At 45.2% G+C, this 24,809-nt stretch overlaps 1 protein-coding gene and 1 long non-coding RNA gene across 5 annotated transcripts in view; one reads left to right on the top strand and one right to left on the bottom strand.

Moving 5' to 3' along the window:
* Positions 1-1,472: 1,472 nt before the first annotated feature.
* On the top strand, positions 1,473-18,078 carry LOC128077204 (uncharacterized). 2 transcript variants are annotated; one of them, XR_008204878.1, is made up of 5 exons: positions 1,473-1,638; positions 8,564-8,769; positions 13,616-13,689; positions 14,260-14,336; positions 17,933-18,078. It is a non-coding gene; the product is annotated as an uncharacterized LOC128077204 (long non-coding RNA). The 2 variants fall into 2 exon arrangements; XR_008204877.1 differs by lacking the exons at positions 1,473-1,638; positions 8,564-8,769 and adding an exon at positions 10,874-11,004.
* Positions 18,079-20,436: 2,358 nt separating this feature from the next.
* Positions 20,437-24,809, bottom strand: part of HIBCH (3-hydroxyisobutyryl-CoA hydrolase) — a 37,864-nt gene continuing 33,491 nt past the window's right edge. For 2 of the 3 annotated variants that reach the window (XM_052676027.1, XM_052676026.1), the window contains one exon: positions 20,437-22,696. In XM_052676027.1, coding sequence (XP_052531987.1) covers positions 22,581-22,696 — 116 coding nt within the window. In that variant the 3' untranslated portion in view covers positions 20,437-22,580. Of the gene's footprint in view, positions 22,697-22,739; positions 23,476-24,809 lie in introns of those variants that run through there. The other variant, XM_052676028.1, reaches the window with a different exon arrangement.

The following is a 24,809-nucleotide window of genomic DNA, read 5'->3' as shown; positions in this document are numbered from 1 at the left end:
TTTGGAGTGGAGTGGGTACTTCACTGTTTGATGTAATAAAAGAGATTTTCTTCATGTATACCCCTTCCTGTTAGCTAGAGCAATATTAACATTACTTCTTTCAACTGTGCTACATGAGAACTGGTATGCATTTCATAAAGGAAAAAAGGCCTATAAAAATGATAAGAAATAATTAGTTATTTCAACGTGGATTTGGAATTGTATGAAACATACAAGAGCTGTTCTGAAAGTATTGCCCCCTGTTTCATTACGCTGGTCCTTGAAGTTAGAGGTGGATGTTGGTGGTAGGCAGTAGGGACTGAACCTTGCTGCCAATGTTATGTTTTGTTGCTGTGCAGCAGATGGCAGCAGAGGGGCAGCTTGAGAACGTGCACCTACTGGTGGTGGCCGTTGAAAAACAATGTTTTGTAGCTGAGAATTTGCACTATCAGAGAGCGTTACTGTGATCTTTGCATCTGTTGTAGTCTCTATAGAAGTAAATAGGAGGCATTATTTTCGGAACAACTTATTACTTATTACAACTTATTAGTCCTCTTTCAGGATGTTGTATTTAACAAACAACATAAAAATAGTTCGTCAGTCATCAGTGAAATTAACACTATTATCTGGCCATTACTATATAAAGGTTAATTTTAGACTTATTGTACAGGCATTCAGTACTACTAAAGTGGAACTGAAAGGGGAAAATTGATAGCCAGTTTTGTAATTTGTACTTTGAGTCATACTGAACACAAACAGCCAGAAGACAATGGGAAGGATGTTATTTGCATCGCACCTTGGAAAGCTCTATCAAGCAGATAAGATGCTCTTTGTTTCAAGAAGCCTTTGAACGGAAGCCTGGAGCTGCGTTAGCCCTTCGTGAAACAGGACAAAGAGCTGCACGTACAAACTCACAGGAATTCTTAATAGAAGCAGTAACAACCGGTGCATAGCACAATTTGGTTTTGATTTTCTGGAGAGAATTTAATCAAATCATAGTTTTCATGTAGTAGGACCATCTAGTTTTTAGATAGTGGGACAGTCACCACCGCATTCCGTCATTTCTTCACGCAGGCAAACATGATACGTTCCTTTCAATTAGTTTATATAGTATTTAAATCCTAAACTACTCCTAATGTTTACGTTATGAGTAGTTTCAGAGAAGGTATCATTTCCTGTAAACCAGCCAACTTTCTGAGCTGACCCATGGGAGCGGGTTGTTGGGGAAGAGTTGCTCTTTGATAACCAGCTCTAGGACACAGAATTGCTACAAGAAGTTCTTTCTAAAGTGATATTCACTGAGCATGAGAGTGGTAGCTTTCTGCTTCTCCCAGGCTGCAGCAGCGGTAAATGAATATTTATCTCTCTTCCACCAATACAGGGCTGAGCCTGAAGCATTATATTTAAATCTGAATTTGGGGTAGGTCAGATTTCCTGTCAGGATATTGCTTTATGGTAACCTTTATCACATTCTTTCTTCTGCAGAATTACAAAAGGGTAACAAAGGCAGCAGAAAAGGCAAGGAACTGGAAGGAGCTGGCCCAAGTGGACCAGCGCTGCATGATTTCAGCCAGTGTTGAATTACGGAGGAGTCACAATCTAACGTGTGATTTGTGCTGACAGGAAGAGCTGCGCAGAGCTGCCAGCGCTTTTATTGTGGTAAGTGCATGCTTTTGATTCATCACAAAAGGGTTTGGGTCAGTTTTTGGGCATGGCAAATAAAATCAATCATTTTTATTGTATCTGCTCCAGTTCATTCGTCTCCCATGGCAAACTTACTGAAGCAGTAAAGTTGAAATATCAGTTGCAGATCAAAAAATGCAATAGTAGCAACGGCTCTAAAATAATGTCCATTTGGGTTTGTGGTTTTTTTTCTGCTTGTTTTGTTTTTGAAAACCTGTTTTGCCATTCTACCCATGGTCTCAGGAAGAGCATGTATTGTAATAGAGAACCAAAATTAAACAGGAATCTTTTTAACAAGTGGTAATTGATAAGAAAGCTGATGGAGCTCAGTGTAATTCTCAGGAGCGTCAGAATAGTCATATGCCTCTACAGCAGGTTTTGCATCCCTATGAGGAAATCAGACGAGACTGAAGAATTTAGATTGTTGGATTTTTTTTTTTCATACTAATTTAAACAAGCCTGGTAAGCTTGCAGAATAAGACTGGTGAGGCAGTGAATCAGAGATAACGCCTATGTATCTGACACAGAACAAAATCCTCAAACTGTGTAAGCATGCAGAATTGTCTGCTGCTTCATACATCTCCTCTGCAGTCTCTGCTAAGGCTTGGATTCTATGTGAAATCATGAGACCAGATAACCCTTCCAAACTTCATTTTGCATATTACAGTAAACCTGGGTGTTCTGAATCTGTTCTGAAGGCACCAACTTCTGAGGTCTAAATAGGTGTTACCTAAAGACACCTCGTTATCACTATGGACTTCTTCCTTTCCCTTATATTGTATTGTATTATTGTTTTATATTCTGTCTATTTTACCTTTATTATGCAAAGTAGAAAACATCTTCTCTGTCCAAAGCAGAACATGATCTAGTTTATTGTGTTCTTTTCAATAATAAATACCTCCACTTCTTTAACTTCAGGCAGACTGATCCAGCTCTGTATCCTTTTTGTTTCCATTCTCCTGTTTCCAAAACCGCTCCAGTCATGTAAGGTTTTGTTGTTTTGAGATAGAATAGCTATCAGTTCTCTGTAATTGTCTGTGATATTTCAGGGGATGTATTGATTACACAGGTGTAGATAAACTATAGTTGCCTTTTATTTACTCATTCTGTTCATAGGTATTTGAACATTTCAAAAAAATACCTGCACATCAGATAGAAAATTTTAATTGAGCTATTTGCAGCTTGTTCTCCTTTATATGTGTGTTAAATATATATATATATATATATATAAGATAGATATATATGAGAAACATAAAAACTTATAAGCTTTGCAAACAATTCTTTCCTCTGAATGACTGTACATTCAACAATCTCAGCTGAATTATTTGCTCTACAAGTCTGCCTGGCTGGGAGGCAGAAGGAAGCTATCACTGAGGAATCATTTCCAGTTTAGCCACTGTTAAACATCGTGAGAACTTCAGACCTTAAAGGGAAAACCAAGCTGTTTTGTTTTGGGGCTGGTTCTGGCTTTTTTCATGAGATGAAAGTGTCTCACATCTAAGCAGATTACATTTACCTCAAAAGTAGAATATCAAGTTCAAAATATGTATACGCAATAGTTTTAAATACTGCACTGCTTTAAATACTGTGAGTTTACTGTGGTGATAATTGCTATAGTAAGCACTTCTACTGGTGAGATTCCTTAAATGTAATTTAACAGTGTATGAGAACCCCAAATTTCTCAGATGTGATGTTGTATCACATAGACATTGGTTTTCTGCATTAGGTCTTAAATCTACATTTCCTTACAAGGTAAAATCAGAAAAAGCTGATGTTTTTACTACTACATGGTGGTGTTTATACTTAATGACACCTATAGTATTGCCAGCCATGTAGCAAAGACTTCAGGGACTAAGTCAGAATTAGTTTATTTTTCATTTCCTATATGCACAAGAGCGGTGAAAGTGTATATAAGGAAAAAGGGAGAAAAAAAGAAGCTCAAACAGGCTTTGTTCATTTGACGAGCACTCAGGGATGACTCTAAAAAGTGGTTCTGAGAATCTTCCAAGAGCCTTCTAGAGAATATTGTAGCTCTGAGTCTTTGGGGTCTATGTTTTGGGAGTGGAGGTAATGGATGCTGTTGTACTGACTTGCATTAGGAAGTTCACTGACATGCCCTTGTAAACATTTCTACCACCATGAAATCCATAGGCAAGGGGAAAAAAGCATTAAAATCTGATTACTAGTTTTCTGCTAGGGAGAAGAAAGGGATGCAAACATCTTTTGACAAAAGTCTTAATTCATGCCTGCAATACAGACAGAGTCAAATGCAGAGAATGTAAAGCACCTTACATCATACTAAATATGAAGCATGATGAAAACTCAAAAGCAGTTATAGTGCTGACTGAAGAAACCAAATCTTTGCAACTCTGCGTTGCAACAAGCAGACATATAGAGCCTTAGGATATCACAAAAGGCAACATATTCCAAAGGCAGCCTGATCCAGAAGTACTGAAATAATGAAATCCATTGATTTGAAGGGCTTTATAGACTTTCAAAGGCTGCGGGTCAAATCTGAACAGACATCAGCTCTTGTCTTCAAACCCTAGTGCCCTTTTTGCATCAAGCAGGACCCTCTTTCAATAAGAATTTCCTAAATGGCAATGCTCCAGCACAGTGCCAGGTACTGGTGCATAATGTTCAAAGCAGAACCAAACCTTAAATTAGTTGAAGAACACATATGAAACTTGAAACTTCTGGTAACACTGAAGTAAGTCTTCCATCTTACAAATTTCAGGCCAGGATAATGAACGTGGCTCACAGGCTGCTTTTGCAAAGAGATTTTCCCTCCCCTCTCCTGGGAGGGCTCACATTTGACGATCATTTCCAAACAAGCATCTTTCCAAGCAGAAATGTTTCTCATTCTTTCCTCCCTTTAATAAAAAGTTGAGGAATATTCTCCACTTAACTGTAATCACCTGAAAATCTAACAAATATCATGACAGCATGATGTGGTATCCATGCAATAATACATTACATTCACTAGTACAGGACATTAAGTTTTTGCCACTGTTGATGTATTTGGAACAAGTTCCTTGAATAATGAGTGTGCACAGAATCTTGGAAGTAAATTTATCAATCCATCTTCATTAAATAGTATTTTTATTTACAGCAGCTTTCTATCCAGCATATTTTAAACGGATTCTGTCCAAATAGTTTAGAAAGAAAATTACAAAACCCTTAATTAAAATCATGCCCATAGGAAAACGAGTAACAAGTTGTTCGCAAATGTAAGCGTGCTGCAGCTGTCTAGGATCAATGTTACAGCATAGAAAAAGCTGACTAACAAAGCTCAGAGGTGTTCAGATTGGACAATGAGGAAAGGTTATTTGGTTTAGGAATCTTAAAGCGTGGGTCTTGACTAATATGTCAGTGAGAATTTTGTTATTCACTTGTACAGATGTAAACTCACTGCTTCATTGTATTACTGCTAGTACCAGTTATGAAAAAATGAAAGCATGATTTTCTGGTTCTGTTCTCCAGACTGTGTGAGACATGAACAAATCCACATAAAAGGAGTAATTGTTAAATACTTATTTATAGATAAAAGCAGTGGTTGTCTGCTTGTCCAGTTCAGCACTCTGTGTATGCACAGGCTGCAGCCTATGTGTTTTGCAGATTTCCCCACCTGTTCCGCTTTGTTGTCCCTCCTCTCTCAACCATTAAAAAGAAAATATAATTTTCCACTTGGAGGACAGTTTTGAGAACAAAATCAGAGGTGTGCTAAGATGCTGCAGGGATGAGACCTTTGCAAGCCACTAAGTAGCTACATAAGCAGAGACATGTGGCAGCGGTTGGAGAAATCAAGCTGGTATTTAATTGCTGATATTATGTGATGTTGCTCATAGATGAGATAGATATAAACACTAAATACTCTTGTTTGGCTGAAGCAATTCATTCCATTTCGTTCTCTCTGATTCAGGAGAACTGAGCCTTGAAATAATGTGTCTGTCTGTCTGTACTGTTGACGCTTGCTGAAAAGAATTTGTCGGACTGTGTGTGTTTGGGCTCTTTGCTGAGCTCCTGGAATGACTCCTTTCATTCACTAAATGTAGGCTTGTTTTGGTGCTAAGTGACACAAGTTAGCAGTGGAAATTGCACCCAGAGACTTAGCCTCTGATGGCAGTCAGGACTTTGACCAACTTTTTCCAGCGAGTAAGATGCTGTGCAGCCCACCAGTGGGGTCTTGAACTTGGGACTATGTGGGATGAACAGCATCAAATTCAGACATCAAAGAGCTGACTTCTGACTTGTGGGGGAGGAGAAGGAGGGAGAGCTAAAAGAAGAACTAGAAGTTATTCCAGTTAATAGGAGTTAATTTCCAACATTAAACTGTGGGGTTGTTGGCAGACCAGAGGGGTTTGGATGGCCTTGCTGGATTTTTTACGATCTGTTTGTGTCTTGGAGATTGTATTATCATTCCTGTGTTAAGTACATTTACAAATCAGAAAACTTCACCGTTTATGAATGTGCTGAAACTATGTGAAAGACAACACTCAGGTTTAAAAGGCATTAGTTGTTATTTGTATTTTGCATATTATCTGTGTACAGAACTATATGTATGTGTTTCCTTGTTCAGGCTTGGGACTCCGTCCCACAGTGATACGGGATGTCTGACACTTCCTGACAGACATGCTCAAGCCCTGGCTCAGTAAAGGAGCCCCTGTCACCGGACACAGCAGCTCAGGTCTTAATCCCAGCTTTATCCTGACCCAGTGTTCACTCCACAAAATGTTCATGTCTGCTGTAGAACTGGATATCACAAAATGAACTGGAAATCAGGCAAACTGAGATTTAAAAGCAGAACTCTGGGCCATGTCCAAAAAACGGGCTGCTGAGCCAAGTACTGATGCTCTGTTGAACCCCTCAGTAGAGAGTAACCGTAACACAAGCTGTCCATAACTGCCCTTTATTTTAACTGAATTGCTCTTTCATGCTCGTGATTCCTCAAGATGCTTTTTCCCCAAAGAGCAATCACTTGTACCGTGCTAAAGGTTATTTTTTCCTCCTGAAACCAAACTGCACAGTTAGGGGACTTACATATACCACACATGAAATCGATTTTCTTATTTTCTTCTTTGCCATGTGGTGATAGGTAATATTTCTATATGTGCCCCCAGAAAAGTGTCTTGTTGTTTAATCTGTGTGCAGTTGTATATTTCATTTTATGCCCCTAACATTATCTTTTCTCTTGCTGCTTAATGTCTACTCTCCTAAATTTCACTTGGTGCAAGAATTCTGATTTTAAGATCATGCAACTGAAAACCTCTTGATATAGTGCAAAGGATACAAAATATGGGACAGTAGCCTCAGATAAGATGAGCTCGATTGTTTAGATATTGGATAATATCTGCAGATAACAACATTTGTTATGTAAAGTAATCATGATGTCAGTTCTTAGTAAACTAGACTCTTCTGAAAATGAATTTTAAATTTATCTTTCCACTTTGGTGTCAGTAAAAGACATTTTGTGGCTTTATAAAGGAATCTGTTTGACATTTGCACTGCGAAAGGTACTCTTGGTGTAGGAGAGAATGTATACAGAGCTTGATCTCAGCCAACAAGGCAATCTAAGAGAATGAAACCATCCTCTGCAGCAGTAGCTCTGATCCAGCCACCCATACGCCTCCCTGAGGGATGCTTCCATAGCACTCCTCTCCTCCTTCAGTCCTCTGTCTGTGCCCTAATGAGCAAATGTCTTCCCCAGCTTCTTTTTAAGGCATCATTTTTTTTAAGGCATTTCCTACTTGCAAATCCATGCGCCCTGTGCTCTGAAGGAGGCCATTTGCCCGCCTGTTCCATTGGTGCGCTGTTTGGGTTGGATGGCACAATACAGCTGGGGCCCTTGGGCTGTCCTCTCCCAGCCTCCTGCCTGCTGGTGAGTTACTGACACTGCTGTAGCTACAAATCCAAAACGCAGCACCCTGCGTGTGACAGCAGTCTCCTCCATCCCAGCTAGGTACCATACAGTACAAAATCTGTATTTGCTCTTTGTTTTCTGTACTTATACTTGTTCTTTGTTTGTTGTTTGTAGTGAGGGTTTATCTCAGTGTGAAAATTTGAAGGTTGAGTACAGATGTTGGTATGATAATCCTCTGAAACACATTACTTTTCTGTTTTAAGTATGTGAGTGTCCAGAGCTGCTAGAGGATTGGGAGGAGCAGGGACTTGGCATGTCACTGATCCACGGCTTTGGCTGCAGTAGTGAAGTACGCTTTTATCTCAGTCGAGATGTAATTTCCTATTTTGAATTCTATTTCAAACTCTTTTGTCCTGGGAATCCTGGTAGTGGTTTTTGCTTTGGAGAAGGGAATGCTGTGAGAAGATCGGGTACTTCCATCGCTGTTATTTCTCTGTAGTACTTAGTATTGTGTGGCAAATGATGCAATGCTGCTGCTTTGTCTGTTGCTGTCTCAGGGCTCTCAGGTTTTGGCACATCCGTGGCCATGTTTACTGTGACTTTGCTTTTTTGCTGGGTAATATTTGATTGTCACAAAACTACTTTCCATTTTGAAGGAAGCTTCATGTCACAGGGAGGGCTGATGTGACACACTGCAGCACATACCCCAACGTTTGGATTTATTTTAGAAGATCTCTAAATTTAAGTGATTTACCCACTTTCTGTCTGCCCAGCTTCTCAGCTGACTGTAATTCTGGTGTGTGGCTTTTCAGCCACAAATCTCTTTTGATCCTCTTTGCAATATTCTAATGCCTCATGCTCAGTTAATCTCCTTGCCATGCTGCAAGCCTGCATTGTGTTACTGGGCTCAGAAGTGGAGCAAATGAGAAAAAAAAGTCTTGCATATAAATCAGGACTGTGTCTCTGGCTGGTACACTGCCTTATTAGCAAAAAAAACATACTAATATTTGGTATTTTCTGTTTCCCTGCTTTGTTTTCTAGCAGAGGCTGCAGGGTGAGGATGGTGTGCGCTTGCAGGGTACGTGCCTGACTGTACTGGACTGCACAGGCTGCCTCCAAACACACCGAGCTGCAGGGCAATGGAAGGCTGGCACCAAGCATCCCACCACCTCTCATGACAACCGATGGTCAGGCTCAGAGCTGCTGCAAACGTCACCTCCTGCTTCATGCAGACACAAAGGCAAAAGGTATTGCTGCCTTTTTCCCTCGGCTCCTAGGGTGTGTTTATCACTGTGCTTTTGGTTTTCCTTCATGGTGAATGTGATGTTTGAGCACTTGGCATCTACATACACCGCTGACAGAGTCAGCATTTAGAAAGTGTTCTTAAAAATAAGGGAGAAGATGCCTCTGCATTGCCGTGGCACCAAGATGGAGGCTGGTGTTTGAGACAGTTGACTTCTCTGGTCAGGGACTGTCACCAACGACTCTCTGTTAATTGAAGTGCTTGACAACTTTCCATTGGAAGAAGTTTCCCCCTTTCAAACATGTTGCCATTTTGAACGAGAATTAATTCACAGAATTATTTTGAAAACTATTTTGGCTTCTTCTGAGTTCTTCAAAAGCCTTTGCTCTGCCTTTCCTTAAGGGCATGTGCCCCTAAGCTGCCTTTGCAATCCAGAGAGCCCCAAGCAGCCAGCACTGTGTTCCCCATGGCAAACAGCTACAGGAGCATCAGGGAACCATTAGGTTTTTATGATGTTATAGTCTCAGAGAGAGTCCAATACAATGAAACTACTTGGTATGTGACACAAGACATAAAAATAGTCTTGAATTGTCAGTAATTTTTTTCTCTTGAAAACATTCTTTCCTTTAGTGGTGTGTGGTTGTGTCTGGAGCACACAGTGCTTATTGAATGAGGTTTTACATTACAAAAGCATCCCAACCTGCCAAGCTCCTATTTCTGGAAATAGGAGAAATGCTAACGGCAATGAATCTCTGCCTTCCTCTTGTAGTTTTTATGTCCTGTGTGTAAAAGGCTGCTTGGTCCCATCCTTCAGTCCTAAAGTCTTTTCCCTTAGGCCAGCTTTTACCTCAGCATCTGTTAGCTGTGACAAAAGCACTACCAAAGATAGAACCTAAGTCAGATAGCTGTGCTTTTCAGTTCTTAGCAGTCATCTTATCAGTGGTTGTTACTAAAACATATATAAAAATATAAATCATACTATGCCTCCATCATATAAAAATGATGGAGGCAAGGTTTGTTTCAGGCAGGCCTTGGTTTCTGACTGAAAGGGAGGGAAGAGGGGAGAGGGAAGCAGTCTCAGGCCTTACATAGCAGAAAAGAGAGGACAAAAGCATCAATATGCTCTAACTTAATGGTTTTTGTTAACTTTTTCATCCCTGTTCCTCCCTACAACACCGGCTTGTCTTCTAAATGTGGGATTTTCAATAGTATTTAAATGAGATGTGGTATGACATAATTTATTGAAAATACTATGGGTTTTCTCAAGCAACCAATACTCAAGTTGTGAATTAACTTTTGTTTGAAACATTCCTAAGCTGATCTAGACAGATTTCCCAGATCTTATCTCAATTTGCAGATGAGCAGCCAGCACATGTTGAAACAAAAGTTTCTATGAGCTGTCGCCTTCAATTGACTGAAACCTGTGCTGCATGGAGACGTGTAACTGTTCTAACACCCATTCTGCGTTCTGGTTATCGTACCCCGTACCCCGCAGCTCAGGGCAGGCAGGCAGGCCGTGCCGGGTGGGAGCTTTGGCCACTGGGGGTTGCGGTCGCTGCCTGTGTGAGCTCTTCAGAATCTCCGCGTTCAGACCACGCACCTGTTTCCAACCCGTCGGGTCGGTGCGTGGCTGCGGGCACAGATGGAGTTGGGGGGAGGGGGGGCACCGTGTGGCTGTGGGCCGGTTGGAGGGAGCTGCCGGCTCCCCAGGTCCTTCAGCGCTGTCTTAATACAGCCCCGTTTAACGCAGCTTACGTACTCGGGTTAAAAACATAGGGAGAAACAGAGAGGGCGTGAAGCGGTAGAGCCCACGGGCCGAGCTGGGGGCTGCGTGCGGTCATACCCGGCTCTCCCCAGCCCGCGCATCCCTACCGGGCCCGGCCGCGCACGGACGCCGCGTTCCCCCGCGCTCATCCCGAGCCGGAGGCGGGGAGGTGCCCGCACCCACCGAGGGGCGGGGCCGCGCCGCCGCCTCCCTGCCCGCCGCCCGCCGGCAGGTGGCCGCGGGGCGCTCCCTGCGCCCGTGGGGTGTGCGCGGGGCGGACCGGCGCCGAGCTGCGGGCGGGTCCCGGAGCGCCGCGGGGCGCTGAGAGCGGGGCCGGGGGGGAGCGCTGAGCCCCTGCGGAGGGAGCCGGGACGGGCGGCGGCGGGGCGAGGGCTGCCGGAGCCGCGAGGTTCGCCCCCAGCGGCCGGGGAGGGCTGCCCCGATCCAGCGCCCGGCGGGGTGCGGCTGTGCCCGGTAAGCCGCGCCGGGAATCGCGGGGAGCTGAGCGGCAGCTCGTGCTTCCTCGCTGTTCGGGAGGTGGGAGTCGGAATCGGGTTTCTAAATATAGTAATAAAAAGCGGAAACTATAGAGATTGGTATCGCTCCGTTAACGAAGCGGCGTTCCGAGCCTGTGGCCGCTCCGACCACCTCGCTGCGATCCCCCGCCTCGCCGGCGGCTCTTCTTCGAGCCGGCCCTGCCCTGCCCTGCTCTGCCTTGCCGCCAGGTGCGGGAGGGCTACGGGGAATGCCACGGCGGCGGGGTATGCGGCCGCGCCCCGCCCTGCCGGCCGCCTGCTCGGCTCCTCGCTGCTGGGGCTGCGGGCGCGGGGCTGCGTCGCCTCGTGCCGCGCTGCGTGGGATCGGAAAGCGGCCCTTCTGTTGAGCTCACCCCACGGCAGCCTGGTGTTGCCGCAGGTACCTGACGGCGGCCCCCTCCTCGGGCCCCCCGGGCCTTGCCCTTCCCGCAGGGCTCTTGGCGAGCGCCCCACGCGTGTCCTCCTGGTGTCTCCACCGGCTCTGGGGCGGCAGCTGACGCGTATGGGGTTTTGCCGACGCTCGCGGTGCTCTGGGCTTTGTTGAGAGGGGACTCGAACATGCTTTCCTTTGCACGCTGCTCGAGGAAACAGCTCTACACCCGTGCTGAAAACGTAACACCCATTTACTGCGTCGTGTCTCCATTCGCCCGTTTGAGCATCATTTGGCACTCGGGTCTGGGTTCTTGAGGAGTTCCAGATCTCCGCAGCCATCGGCTACTCTCTCCCCTGAAGGAGGCGCCCCTCTGTGACTCCGGCAGTTGGGTTCCCGCAGCTTTGGCCAGGCTTCCTGCAAGCGGGACTCCTGGGAAGCCCAGTAGCTTTAGGTTCTTCCTGCCGTTTCTTCTGTAGCTGCTTGGGCAAGCAGCGACATTAAGCGAGCCTGTAAGAAGCTTTCAACGTCTTCCTCACCTCACCTTCAGGCTGTCTCCCAGCTGAACCCAACCCGCTGCTGTGCTATGGCAAGTGAGCCATTCAGGACAGAGCTACCATGCACACAGCACTCCATACCTCCAACGACGCTGGATGAAACCTCACTTTGTGGCTGCCGAGAGCTGCACTTGCTGCCTGACTATTGTTTTCTGAATTACTGCTATTTTGACCAAAAGGTTCCTTCCTTTGCCTCTGCTAGCTCCATCAGCCATCCTCGTACTGAAAAGCCGTTTAGGATAAGCTGATGGTCACGCCTGGCTCTCAGAAGGGAGATAGGAAGGAAAGCGCTCCCCCAGCCTGCACTGTCGCCCCATTCAGCTGCAGACCGGCTTAGACGCCTGCTGAAGTTAATCAGTTCCAGCCACAGTAGGGGGGAAGGCTTTGAAATTCCAGCGAGTACCGTAAGAGAGATAAGGAGAAAACTTTCACTGCCATGCTAATCCTGCTCAGCAGCGGCTTGTCTCCAGCATCCAGCCCTTCCTAACCTGCAGCGCTTATCTCCTCCAGCAGCAAGCACCGCGAGGGAGGAGGGCAGAATATAAGCGAGCATCACATCTCGTGTCCCAGAGCATGAGGTCCTGCCTTGCTGGGCGGAGGAAAGCAGGCTGGGTGCACCCTGTCTCGTTGCTGGATCTCATGGAGGACCTGAACTTTGCTGCCATGAGATGCAGCACGGAAGTCTGGCTGCCCAGGTGCTGCAGGTTTGCCTCCTGGGTGAGCTTTGCTCAGCTCACCCCGTGGTCTGGGCAGCATGCTCTGCTGTGCTTCTTCCTGAGTTTGGGAAAAGGCACTCAGCTGGAAATAGAGGGTGATTTGGTTCCCTTTGTATTTAATGTTTCAGTTCTCTTTAGAAGGAGTAAAACAATTGCATGCCATTTTTTGGAAGGTTGAGAACTTCTGCTAAGCGTAGCTGTGCATCCAGCTGGTATGCGTAAGCAGTTGTTGGATGTCTGCAGTGTGTGCTTTTGGGTAGTTCTAGAAGTCCCATTGCTATTTTTTTTTTTTGTTGGTCACAGGGAGAACTTGTGTTGAACACTTCCCAGCATTTCTATCCCTATTCTGCAACATTTATAATAAACATTAAACTTCCCTTTTTTTCCCATCAGCACAGAAAACTGTGCGGCTGCTATGTCTGAACTATCCAAGGAAGCAAGAGATGCCTGCTGGGCTTTGTTACAGCAGGGTACTACAGTTGCCCTGCTAAAAGCACTGTGATGATCTGACCATTGTCCCTCTATGCTTGGTGATAGAGGCCTGGCTCCTTGCAGAAACACAGAGAGGGGGAGAGAGAAGAGGGCTGTAAGCTCAGCAGCAGGCAGGGCACTGGGTGCCTGGCACAGCCCCATCCTGCACCCTGCCCGACCTGTCCTTGGGGATGGGAGCCACCCACCCGCAGTGGCCCTGGGGTTGGGAACCGGGCATAAATTCTTGCAGCCTGCCATTAAGTCTGATGTCTGAAGTGCTGCGTCATCCTTCTGCCTTTGAGAAAGTCAAACGCTGTGGGTGAACAGGCGAGCAGAGTTCTGCAGGGCCAGCACTGAGGGATTCCTTTAACTCTGTGGTACTACAGAACTTTGACTTTGTAAGTGCAGTGTCTTATGTCTGGATTCTTTTTGCAGAGTCCCAGTCGTGAAGCAATCTGTGCTGTGCTAGGGACGAGGGGGATGCTTTGTTCAGAGCAGCCAGGTCCTTGGTAAGTAGCACACAGAGCTTCCTTCCTCATGGGTGCTGGAGAAAGATCTAAGAGCCTCCCTGATACAGGGCGTCACATAGGGACACTGGGAAGTGAGGAGCCCAGTTCTCTGGCAGCAGAAATCTCTCACTGTGCTCAACTGGGTGCAGCTACGCCCAGCTGTTTCCGAAAGTAGGACTTATTTTTAATCAGCTGACTGATAAAACAGCATTGGAGAGGGTGATTCCTTGCAGTGTAGCACTGCTCTTCAGGGAGATATTTCAGAGGTCCAACCAAAGGGAAACCACGTACACAGGAGATGGGACTTATTTGCCTGTGACAGCTTGAGCTGCTGCAAGCCACAAAACCTTCCTTTTATGTCTCTCTTCATTGTATGAAGGGAGGTTAACAAAACTCTTAGTGGTGGATGGCTTATGCTTATCTTTTTGTGATTACTTCTGATTGAAGTTTTCAATAATGGAACATTTTTATCAAAATAAAACTGTGTATATACTATTAATGTTTTTCCCTCGTTGTATGGTATGATAGGAAATGGCAGGCATCTTTCTAACATTGTTTTCTTTCCTTCAGTGATTAGAAATGAGCTCGATTTGGCAGGAAGCACTGAGGAAGGCTGGCAGAGAGGCAGCGTGGTCCTTGCATGCGAGGTGAGTTCAACTGCACAGCATGGCTCCTGCAGGACTTTCCCTCTTTGTATTACCGCAGTGTGTGAGCGTGTAGGAGCTTATGGGAAACAACACCTGAGCTTGTACTTGAGATTCCAGGGCTGTGTCCTCAAGACCCTTTTAAAAACCACACGTGGCATTTGCAGTATTGAAGTTAAACATGAGGTATTTAAGGCCTTACTGAGCATAGCTTCACTGAAATTTAGCACAGCGTGCAACCCGTTAGTTTAGTTTGTCTGAAAAATGCATTTCACTTATTATAAAACTGATCCTTAAGAAGAGAATCTTTGTTAAGATTTGCAGCAGTGCTGCTTTAACTCCTGGATAACTACAACAAAACAGGCTGCAGCACACTAACTTCTGCCTCGAGCTAAGCACAAGAGCTGGTCAGTAAGGTAAGCAGCTGTATCCACAGAGGTTTTGGCCTGAGCCTGGAACCTTCCCTGCAGTGCTTTCTGAAACACAGCCAGCCACAGGCAAGAGCTTGGGTGCTGAAACAGACTCCGGTCAGCTGGCTTTGCCTTGTGCAGTTCCTGAGTGCACCGTCGTGCCAGCAGTAACGTGAACTCACCTCTCCCAAAGATGTGTGCTTTGTGAGGCAGCCAGCCGCGTTAAAATCCCTATCAGAACAACGCTGGAAATGAGATAGGCAGAGAGGATTTAAACAGTGCTTTATCCTACATGCGCAAGCAGTGGCTGTCAGAAAAATGGGAAATCAGTCAGAAGATGGAGGACAACTTCATTTACAAGCATTTATGTGCCAACAATTATTAACTAGAGTAGAGCAGGCAAACAGTAAAACCTACTGCGCTGACTTAGGAAGTACTGCGCTCCATGAATAATGAAACAAGCAGGAGTACACGATTGAAACCAGGGTCAATAACTTTGCTTTTAAGCCTAACTAGTAATCAATAGGAAACAATTTCGTTGTCTTGCATGTCTTGCTGTTTCCTAGCCTGCTCCTTTCTCCATGTTAGACAGTCACACCCATATCTGAGTTAGCCCCAATTAAACGGCAGAGGTAAGAAGGTGGGAAGTCCTCGAGAAGAAGATCCTGGCCTACAGAATCCCTCCATATCTGCTTTAGGAAATGCTTGTCCTTCTACTCACATTCCCTCCATCTTCTGCCTGGCCCTAACTCATTTGCTGGAGTAGCTTAAAAAGGGGAAAGGAAATCTCCAGCTGTAGGGCCGACACACCTTAACACCAGGATAAAGTACAAGAAGTGGTTGATATTTAACAGACCTTCTCTAAAGAGCACCAAAAAAAGGATTACATAGAAAAGAATTGGATTATAACCATAGATAAAAAGCCAAATTCAGATAGTCATTAGACAAAATGTGAGAGATTAAAGGGTCAAAAATATGCTAATATATCACCATTGGCATAGAGTATTTGGACAGCACTCCAACCATGGTGAGGGGAAGCTGAGGTTTAAATTTATAGTATTTATGGTTCTGACTAAGTGTCAGAACTTAGGGGTGTCATGAGACCTGATCTGAAACTTCTGACTGTCACCAGCAGAGTATAATGAGAAGGGATTAGGCAGGGTATCTGTGCACTGTGGGAGAAGCCTCTGTATTCCTTGGCCTGGATAAAGGTTGCAGCTCACGGATCAGCAGTGCTGTCTAGTGATTCTTTACCAGATGAGATGCTCTGAGCTCTGTAGAGTTTGAGAACTGCAAGTGGAAATTATTTTATTTATGTTTTATTAATGATAAATATTGAAATTAGGAAGGTATGAGACAAAACTATTTAGAAGTTTTGAATTATTCAGAGTCTGAATGGCTTTCAGACATCTCCTTGGCCTCTGGTCTGTAAGCACGTTCTGCCAGCATTATAAGTTTTGCATCAATGCACGTGGCTGAATGACATGGGTATGAGCCTCGTGGATTTTCATAAACCTCTGCAGGAATATATATTCAGTTTCTTGTGCATCCTTTCTTTTACTCATTTAATAACAGGTTCTCACAATATAAACCTCAATGACAGTTTAACTATCTTCTGTGTTGGGTCAAACTAGCAATGCTGGAGGCAGGGTCTATGTCACAGGCCTGATGGCTACATTGCTTAGTCTTAAAGCACACTGGCACCTGCTGCATCATGTCATTATGGTCAAAATAAACACTGCATTGATTTAAGTGGTTTACAGATGTTTCTTTAAAATGCTGAGAGGTTCTGATACCAAGTGAAAGGTATGAAAATGTTTTGTGGCTTCAGAAGCCCCACAGGTCTGACTTTCCTCCAGGAGCACCAACCACCACTGTGGTGCCTGGGGCTGCCAGTCACAGCTGCCTTTAGAGGTAGGGCCATTCTCACGCATGTCCTATCCTGCAGGAGGACAGAAGCTTGTCACCATGAGCCTGACTCACACATGCCAGCTGCTGGGCTGGGGCAGTGCTGTCCTACCCGTGGGCCTTGAACAGAGAAGGCTCCATCTCCAGAGGTACTCAAGGCCAGGTTGGATGGGGCCCTGGATGAGCAGCCAGATCTGATGATTAGCATCCCTGCCCATGACAGAGGGTTGGAGCTACATGATCTTTGAGGCTTCTTCCAACCTAAGCCATTTTGTGGTCACCTGCCTGCAAATGGGATTTCCTCTCTCAGTATTTGCCTGGCATCACATTACTGGATTGGAGCCCCTGTTTCCCTCAATATATAAGGGAAATAAACAAAGCTTAATATCTTTGCCATAACTATGTTTTCAAAGGCTATTTACAAAAAAATGTTTAACTTTGGCTGACCTCAGTACGACGTCATTGGGTGAAAGCATAGGGAACAGTTGGTTTCTGTGCAGCACAGTCTTTATTTTGGCTGGCAGTCTACTAACTCTGGGGAGTGGTAAGCTCATGCCAAGCAACGTCAGGCGGATCGTACAGTTCTGCTGTGCCCCTCTAGAGCAAAGAGCCTGAGAAACTGCTCTGTAGGTTAGTAACAAAGCTGCATGTAGCGGAATGTGGGGCTCAGCAGTTCACATTCTCAATCAGTTTGACTAAAGGGCCCGCTCAGGTGTGGGGAAAAAGGTAGAGTTTTCTGCTGGCACGTTCTTGTGAAGCAGACCTGGAGGTCATGTCAGCGTGTGCTTCTTAGGGCGCTTGTTCTGGCAAGGTGAGCAGATCTGGCATTTATGTAACTCGAGTCCTGTCAGGTGATGGTTACCTGCTGCTTTTGTCTGTGTGAGGCTCTTCTTTGTTTTACTTTCTTAGCAGCAGCAGCAGTCACTGCAGTTTAAATGGTATTTGTGTACAGACTGAGGAGAGCAGCACTGTCTCATCTGTTTGGAAGAAACAGATGTTATTCCCGGGACCTGTACGGTTATATTGCAAACAGACTCTTATAGATGGCTTACAGCTCTTGTCTCTCCCCGGGGACTGCATTCCAGGGAAGCTTGAATTCAAGTTGGACTCTGCCTGATGACTGTAGTAGATGGGTGTTACTGATAAAACACAGTTTAGGTGCACCGTGCACAGATTTATTGGAGTTGGTTTTACAGCTTCTGCAACCAGTTTAGCTCCCCTTTGAGCTCACTGAGAATGGTGAACTATTTACTGCATTTCTGTGAAACACTGTTTTGACAGATTTCTCCAGAAGTAAAGAAGCACTGGTGGAGACAGTGCAACCCCTGGCAAGAAGCAGCAACGCTGTGCAACAAAGGAAGGAGCCACTTCCAGGCTGTGAAAACATGCTGTTGAACTGAATTTTGCAGCTGGGTTTTCAAATGTACCATGGGATGCATCAAGTCCAAAGATGCCTTTGCGGGATCAAACGCTATCCGTGTGGAAGGGAGCGCGGAAGGTGAAGAAGGGTGCAGCGGGGAGAAATCGTCACTGATAGCAGGGATGGTGGATGAGAAAGGTCCATCGAGCGCCATAGTGCTGGACTACGCACACCGCCTCTCCCATGAGATTGTCGATCAGGCAGTGAAGCAGTGGGCAGTGACAGAGAGCAAATACAGCGACATCCCTTTCATTGAGAGCGATGTGCCCTGAGCCTGGTCTGGCTTCAGCGAGCGTCTGTCTGCCAGCAGCTGGTGTTTGGTGCTGGTGCAAGTTGAGTGAAGTCAGCTGTGATCGAGCAGAGTGCTCCTCTGAATGTGTTTGCAAGGAGATGCTGGAAAATATTGCCTTTGGATCTATATTGCTAAGAAACCCTGTGGAATACAGTAGAACCTATTAATCAAGTGTTGTTCGTTATCAGCCGTATGATGAGTGTTGTCTGTCTTTGTATGTGTTGAGTGATCAGAAATCAGTGTTAAAAAAGAAAATGGGAAGAATGCAACTGCCTTGCAACTGTAGGAGCGCTGCCGCAGGGGCCCCAGAGATGCTCAAGAACAAAGCATGGATTATATTTATGTACTGCATAAAAAATACATGGCCTGTTTGCAGGCGACGAGAATGGTATGCTTGGCAAACTTGTCTGTGTTCTGCGGAAGCGAAAGCAGGACCTCTATGTAGCAAAGGCAGCTGCTGTTGTAACCTTCACTTTGATTCTCTGACCCAAGCAGGCCTACAAACCACAAAATGACGAAGGCGGTGAGAAGCGTTTATAAAACCAAATAGTATTCAGGGAACCATATGGATTATGATCCTATTCAACTTCCACTCTTAACAGAACCGATGAGAAACATTACGGTATTGATGAATAGCGCATTGTAATTAAGTTAACAGATGCTCTGGCTTTTGCAAATGCATGAAGGCTGCTCTCTAAAATGTTGCAGTAAGAGTTTAATTACATCTAATTGCTGCGTTCAGGCCAAAGCTGTTTGCTTTGCTTTTTTTTTATTTTTCCTTTTTTTTTTTTGGTCGGGGGCTGCATTGATTTCATGGGTCTACGGCTGCATTGCACTGAGCTTGCAATCCAGCATCACGCCCTCAGAACTGCTGGCCTTTGCCCTCCTTCTGCTCCCGCAGGCTGAGCACATCCCCACGGGTAGAGCCATGTGCACTCAGGCACAGCTGAGCTGTGGGAGCCTCAGGCCTGAGCAGAACACAGCGCTGTGAGTGAGCCTGGGCCCTAGGCTAGCGGGCTGCTGCATTCGTCAGCAGTGCTGCAGAACTCACAGCCCCACTGTTCTGTGGGGCCTGGGGCCTGACCTCCATTGCTCTCTGGGGTTGGGAGGAGGAAGCAAACTGATCTCCTACCGCTCTGCTGCCGTCGTAGGCAAAGTGAATGCCTCGTAGGAAGCTTGTGGTTTTTTAGCGCCCATTTGCTCCTTCTTCTGTTAAGGCCAGTGTATCAGCCATGTCATTTTTTCCTGCATCCAAGTGCTTTCCATTTCATGTTTTCATTTTGCAGAAGGAAACTGCTTTCCATACTGGCAAACACGGCTGCTATTTTTAAAAGGTACACACAGTCCTCGTGACTGATACGAGTATGACTCTGAAGCAATGGTAAGCAGCAGAAAGAGGACCATTCCAGTGCTTTCAGCTTACTCTCACACGAGAATTGAGAGAGAGCTCGGCTGTTTTGCAAACTTTCTGACACGAACTGAATCACTTGAGGGAAGTGTGTCCAGAAGGAATGGTCAGAAGAACTTCTTGGTAGCTCAGCACACGGCTGCTGCTGACTCGCACTGGCCAGGCTGGGCCCGGCCACTGGGCTGTCCACGTGCCAGAGGTGGCAGTGACTGGAAAGGCCGTGCTGCTGTGCTGACAGGCCTAATGCTAAGTGGGTACCTAAATGGAATTCCATCTGTCTGCTTACCTTTAGATGGAACTATTCTGCAGTCTTCAAAAGCCACTCTTAGTGCAAAGTTGCCACCAATTCTTCGATTTAGCATTCTAAGGGCACTCTGGCAGGGGACTGGTGTGCTCTGAAATACACACATCCTTCTGTTTGGGAGTTCAGCCTGTGTGCTTTGTGTTTTCTCTGTGGAACACACGCAGGGTCTGAGTGGGTAGTGTGTGACTGACAACCTCCTAGGAATGGTTTGGAGCACGCTAACTGCAGCACAACTTTGTACCACTGACCTTTCTGTAGTACAACACATCCGTATTCTCAAATAAAACATACTACAATATATTTTTACAATATTTTTTGTGGAAAATATTTTCTTGTGGACCAAATAAAATTAAAGTGACCATCTGTTTATATGACTTTTATTTGGTAAAAAGGCACAAGTTAGAGGGTCTCGTTATTGCGAGCTGCAGGTGATTCACACCAAGTTCAGAAGCTCACAGACATGCACATCACTGTTCCTGGCTCAGCAGCAGCTAAAATACTGCAGGTGCCTCTCAGGCACAGAAGGGACAATCCCTGCATCACGGGGATCGCTGTGTTGTGCCGTGAATGCAGCAGCTGACAGCTGTAGTGTTTGTACAGGAATAATGGAATGGACCAGTTCTTTCTGAAATGAAGAATAGCTGTTGTTGAAGGACCTAGAACACAATTTTAAAACAAGAGGAAGGTCTGCATTTCTTACAGCACCAGTAAGTGAGGAATATGAGTCATATTTTAGAAGTTATCCGGAAGGTGTTAACAAAGCCTCTCAGTCACTTTTAATAATAAACCCAGGGTCTCTCTTGTAAAAACGTTCAGAGTTAATGTTACATGGCAGCTGAAAAGTTCCTAATTTTACTTTCCAGGTTCTAGTGACAAAGCAAAGTGCCATTTTTCTTCATTTTGCTCACCTTTAATTCTCTGAAAGTCAATTTAGCAGTTCACCTTGATGCTTGAATTTCCTGAACTTTGTTTCCAGGCAACAGCATTAGGAAGGAAAGAGCCCTCAGCCAGCACTCACCAATGCTGCTGGTAACAGAAGCTGCCAAACGCTGGGAGCTCTGTAACCATTCCATGGCTCTGATTTTAATTCCCAGTGCTGACGACTGATGGTATTGAGCAGAAGTGTTCTTTCCTTAATGTCAGTGGTTCCTCTTCCCAAACTGTGTATTTGTAACCTGTCTCCAACTGTGGAAACAAGTCAGAAGAGGTACTGACGTACAATTTGCTTGAGTATATAAAAGTGTGCAGCCTTCATACCGAACAAAGATCTGTAGCTGTGCTTTGCATGCACAATAGAAAAACAAGTCTTGCCCCCTCCCTAGAGTTGGTAGTAGTATCAAGGGGCTCTGGTTGTATCACAGAACTTTAAATACTGTTAGCAACAGAATTCAGTGACCTTTAATGAACACTGGGTGTTTTTTTGATGAATGTTTAAATGCTGATCCCCACAGACACACTTGTGAGGATTTGTTGTGTAAAAGAACTTCAGAGTCTGTGTAGCAGCAGGCATTCTGTTTGCCACTGTTCTGTATCACCAGTACATCCTGCTGCATTCCTCCTACCTGTCCCAAGTTTCCCACCCAGCAGTCAGGGATGGCTCCAGCTCAGGATGCTGCTGGGCACAAGGAGAAATGAAGCCAGCCGGCGTGGTGCAGCCACACTGCAGCCACGTGAGCATCAGGGCCGTTGCCTTTGGAATCACTGGACCACCAGCAGCCAACGTGCTCCTTGGCAGGCAGAGGAGGCTGGAGACAGTGACTTCTTTGCCACTGGGAGAGCAGGAAAAGCTCCAACAATGCTTGAAATCGTGAGAAGCTCATTATGCAATTCAATCAATGGCATTTTTACAAAATAGATTTTAGAAGAGGAAAGAAATGTGCTCGAGGCTCTGACACTATTATGACATTTGAAACAACGTCTGCATCACGTGGCAATGTTGTACACAGACCAAATGTTAGATCAATAGAATAATTCCTTGCTCTCAGACTAATAATCATACGTCAGTCTGACCTTTGATTTAAAAGACCACTTAACACCATGAAATTAGCATGTCTGGCGTTTAACTTCATAGCTCTGACTGTTTTAATGTTTGAGTATATCTTAATTTCATTGCAAACAGAAGAATCAGAGGCCCAATCCTGCTTCAACAGCCCAGCAACAGAGCCACGAATACCATGGGCTCCTCAGCTCCTGCTCTGCAGCCCATCCCTGAGCCGTGCTGTCTCCCCGCAAGATTCCCCTCAATGGCTGAGGCCCAAAGCTGAACATTAATCATTGTCTAACAGCAGTCAGAATAACTATTTGCCTTCAAGTCATTTTTCCCCTTATTAACCAGAGATGTAATCACGTTGTCGTTACAGCTGCATAACAAAAGAGAATGGTACTGAATGTGAAAAATAGTTACAAGTCAGGCTGGCTAAGAGCTTCGTCATACTTTGTCATGCTGTTCTTAGCTTTTATACCATAAAATGAAGCAAATGGGTAAGATGTCAACAGATGTGATCTCTACAGCTTGAGATCGTTGTTTCCCAGAGGCTTGAAACAATTGTCCACGAATTCATCGCTGACTTCTTCCAGAGCAGCAGGCTTCCAGCGGGGGGACTGGTCCTTGTCAATCAGCACTGCGGAGTGGGGAGACAAACACAGCAGTGAGATGAGTTCTGCTTGCACCCACATCTACAGAGATACACCAGAGAGAAATCAGTGTGCTTCTCAAAAGACAGAGCAGTTGGAATGCACCCTTCTACTCTACTGAGTTGTCACCTGTGCAGGGGGGGAGCCGAGGGCCACAAGGAGTGCTGGACCACCCCAGAAGAATCGCTCCAATACTGTTAGGATTTCCAGTGCCAAACTGGACTCTTTGTAGAGAACAGGAGATTCCTCTGGCTAATTAATGATCAGATAAACTGATCACTGACATAATCAGTGAGGAAGTAGCACAGCACAGTATCACTGTGGGAAATTCAGGAGTATTTATTTGTGAATACTGACAGTGCTGCAGAGCTGTACAGATGTAACTGTGAGGATTTGTACAACTGTAGCAGATATACAGCTTGTGTTGTATGCTGGGAAATGCACCACTGAAAACGAAAATCATCAATGAACGATCTGCATGGGAAAGTGCAGTGAGGTACATGATTAATAATGCATTCCTTGTGTCACAGCTGCAGAAGGCATGGCAGTAAGACTCTGTTCTGCCAAAGAAACATTTCTCCCTCTACTGAGCACCACACAGAGAACGCCAGGAAAGTAAGTCTCATTCAAAGGACAACTTGCAGTGATTGCTGAGGCTGAGGACATACCAACATCACGGCTTTTCTTCTTGTAGCTACCAAAGAAAGGAGGAGCTGTGAATCGGAGCACTGACCCCATTCTTCCTCAAGTTCAGGACTGAGGGCTCCTTGGATGCAAATAAGCACCGGGTAGAAATTCATTACATAGATACAGTAGAAGTGATGTGGGCAATTCTTTAGAAGCAGTGTGCTTTTATTTTACAACTAATTTAGTTTCTTACTGAAAAGTTATAATTCTACACACTTTTTTGCACTATTTCACACTTCTTTCCTTTTCACATGTGGTGATGTGAAGCCATTGATTGGTCTGGATCAAAACCATCCCAAATCAATTATGTTTGTTGCACTGGAATAGCACTTATTATTTTCTTCAATTCGCAATCACAGACTGGCAGAAATCATCTCATCTGTCCCCTACAAAAGACAAAGCTGACTGGAGATGCTTCACATTAGAGAGAAATAGGAGGAAAGTCCGCTGCACACTGCTACAGCTTCAGATCTGAGACACCAGTCACTGCTGGTAATTCTCATCGGCATGGCAGCACTGTGTAATCAGGCAGAATGATCTGTTTGGGTCAGCAGCCAGGCTGACAGCTGGTCACACTGAATGATCCTAATGGTACCTCCTATGAAATGTTTCATCTTTCTTAAATTCAAGTACTTGTTATCTAATGGTGTTGTGAACGCTCTCCTCCACTGCAATAACTTCTCTATGTTCTGTTCTTCTCCAGCTTGAGATTTCTGCATGAGAATGGAACAGGAATTCTGGGGACTTTTGAGGTAGGTGGAGAGAAGCTCATTAAGATAAAAGTAACACAGCGTTATGGTTATGGATTTGTTCCTGTGGTCTTCAAGGAAAAAGAAAAAAGGTAAGAATGAGTTTGCGAGACGTTGTGTTCTACTGCTTATGTTCACTCAGCGCAGTCAAAGCACTGACATTTCTGAGCACCTGAGATTCTATGAGCTGCTATGAAAACTGTCTGCCTGCTCCCCCCTACAGGGGTGAGGCTGGCAGCCGCCAGCACTGCAGGGCAGAAGCAGCGCCCTGCTGCTGTGTGCAGAAATACCATCTCTGCAAGAGCAGCACTGTGTAAAGCCTTCACAGTTCCACTTTGAGTGCACAAACAAGAGGGTAACTTCACACATTTTGGTCCCTCCAAACTGCTGAGGCTGTGGTCACCTGAATGTGTTCAGTTATTGACTCCGAAAGTGCCTGCCCTTCTGATGAAAAAAGAACTCCGGGTCCTTGGCAGCCACCCAGAGCTGTGCATTCCTTAATTTATGTGAATTGAGGGGAGCTACAGACACCTGAAGTGTTCAAAGACCACATTTCCTGCTATGTGGGAATACCCCATGCCCTATGGAGGAAGCACGATCCATGTATTAAATGCTCTACGGTTTTGGCTTTTCTTCAGTAGCACAAACAAGAAACATAAATGCA

This window comes from Tympanuchus pallidicinctus, unplaced genomic scaffold (assembly GCF_026119805.1).
Source record: "Tympanuchus pallidicinctus isolate F22 unplaced genomic scaffold, pur_lepc_1.0 scaffold15, whole genome shotgun sequence".
NCBI lineage: Eukaryota > Metazoa > Chordata > Aves > Galliformes > Phasianidae > Tympanuchus > Tympanuchus pallidicinctus.
Note: the sequence above shows the minus strand (reverse complement) of the source record. Positions and strands in the feature narration are given on the sequence as shown.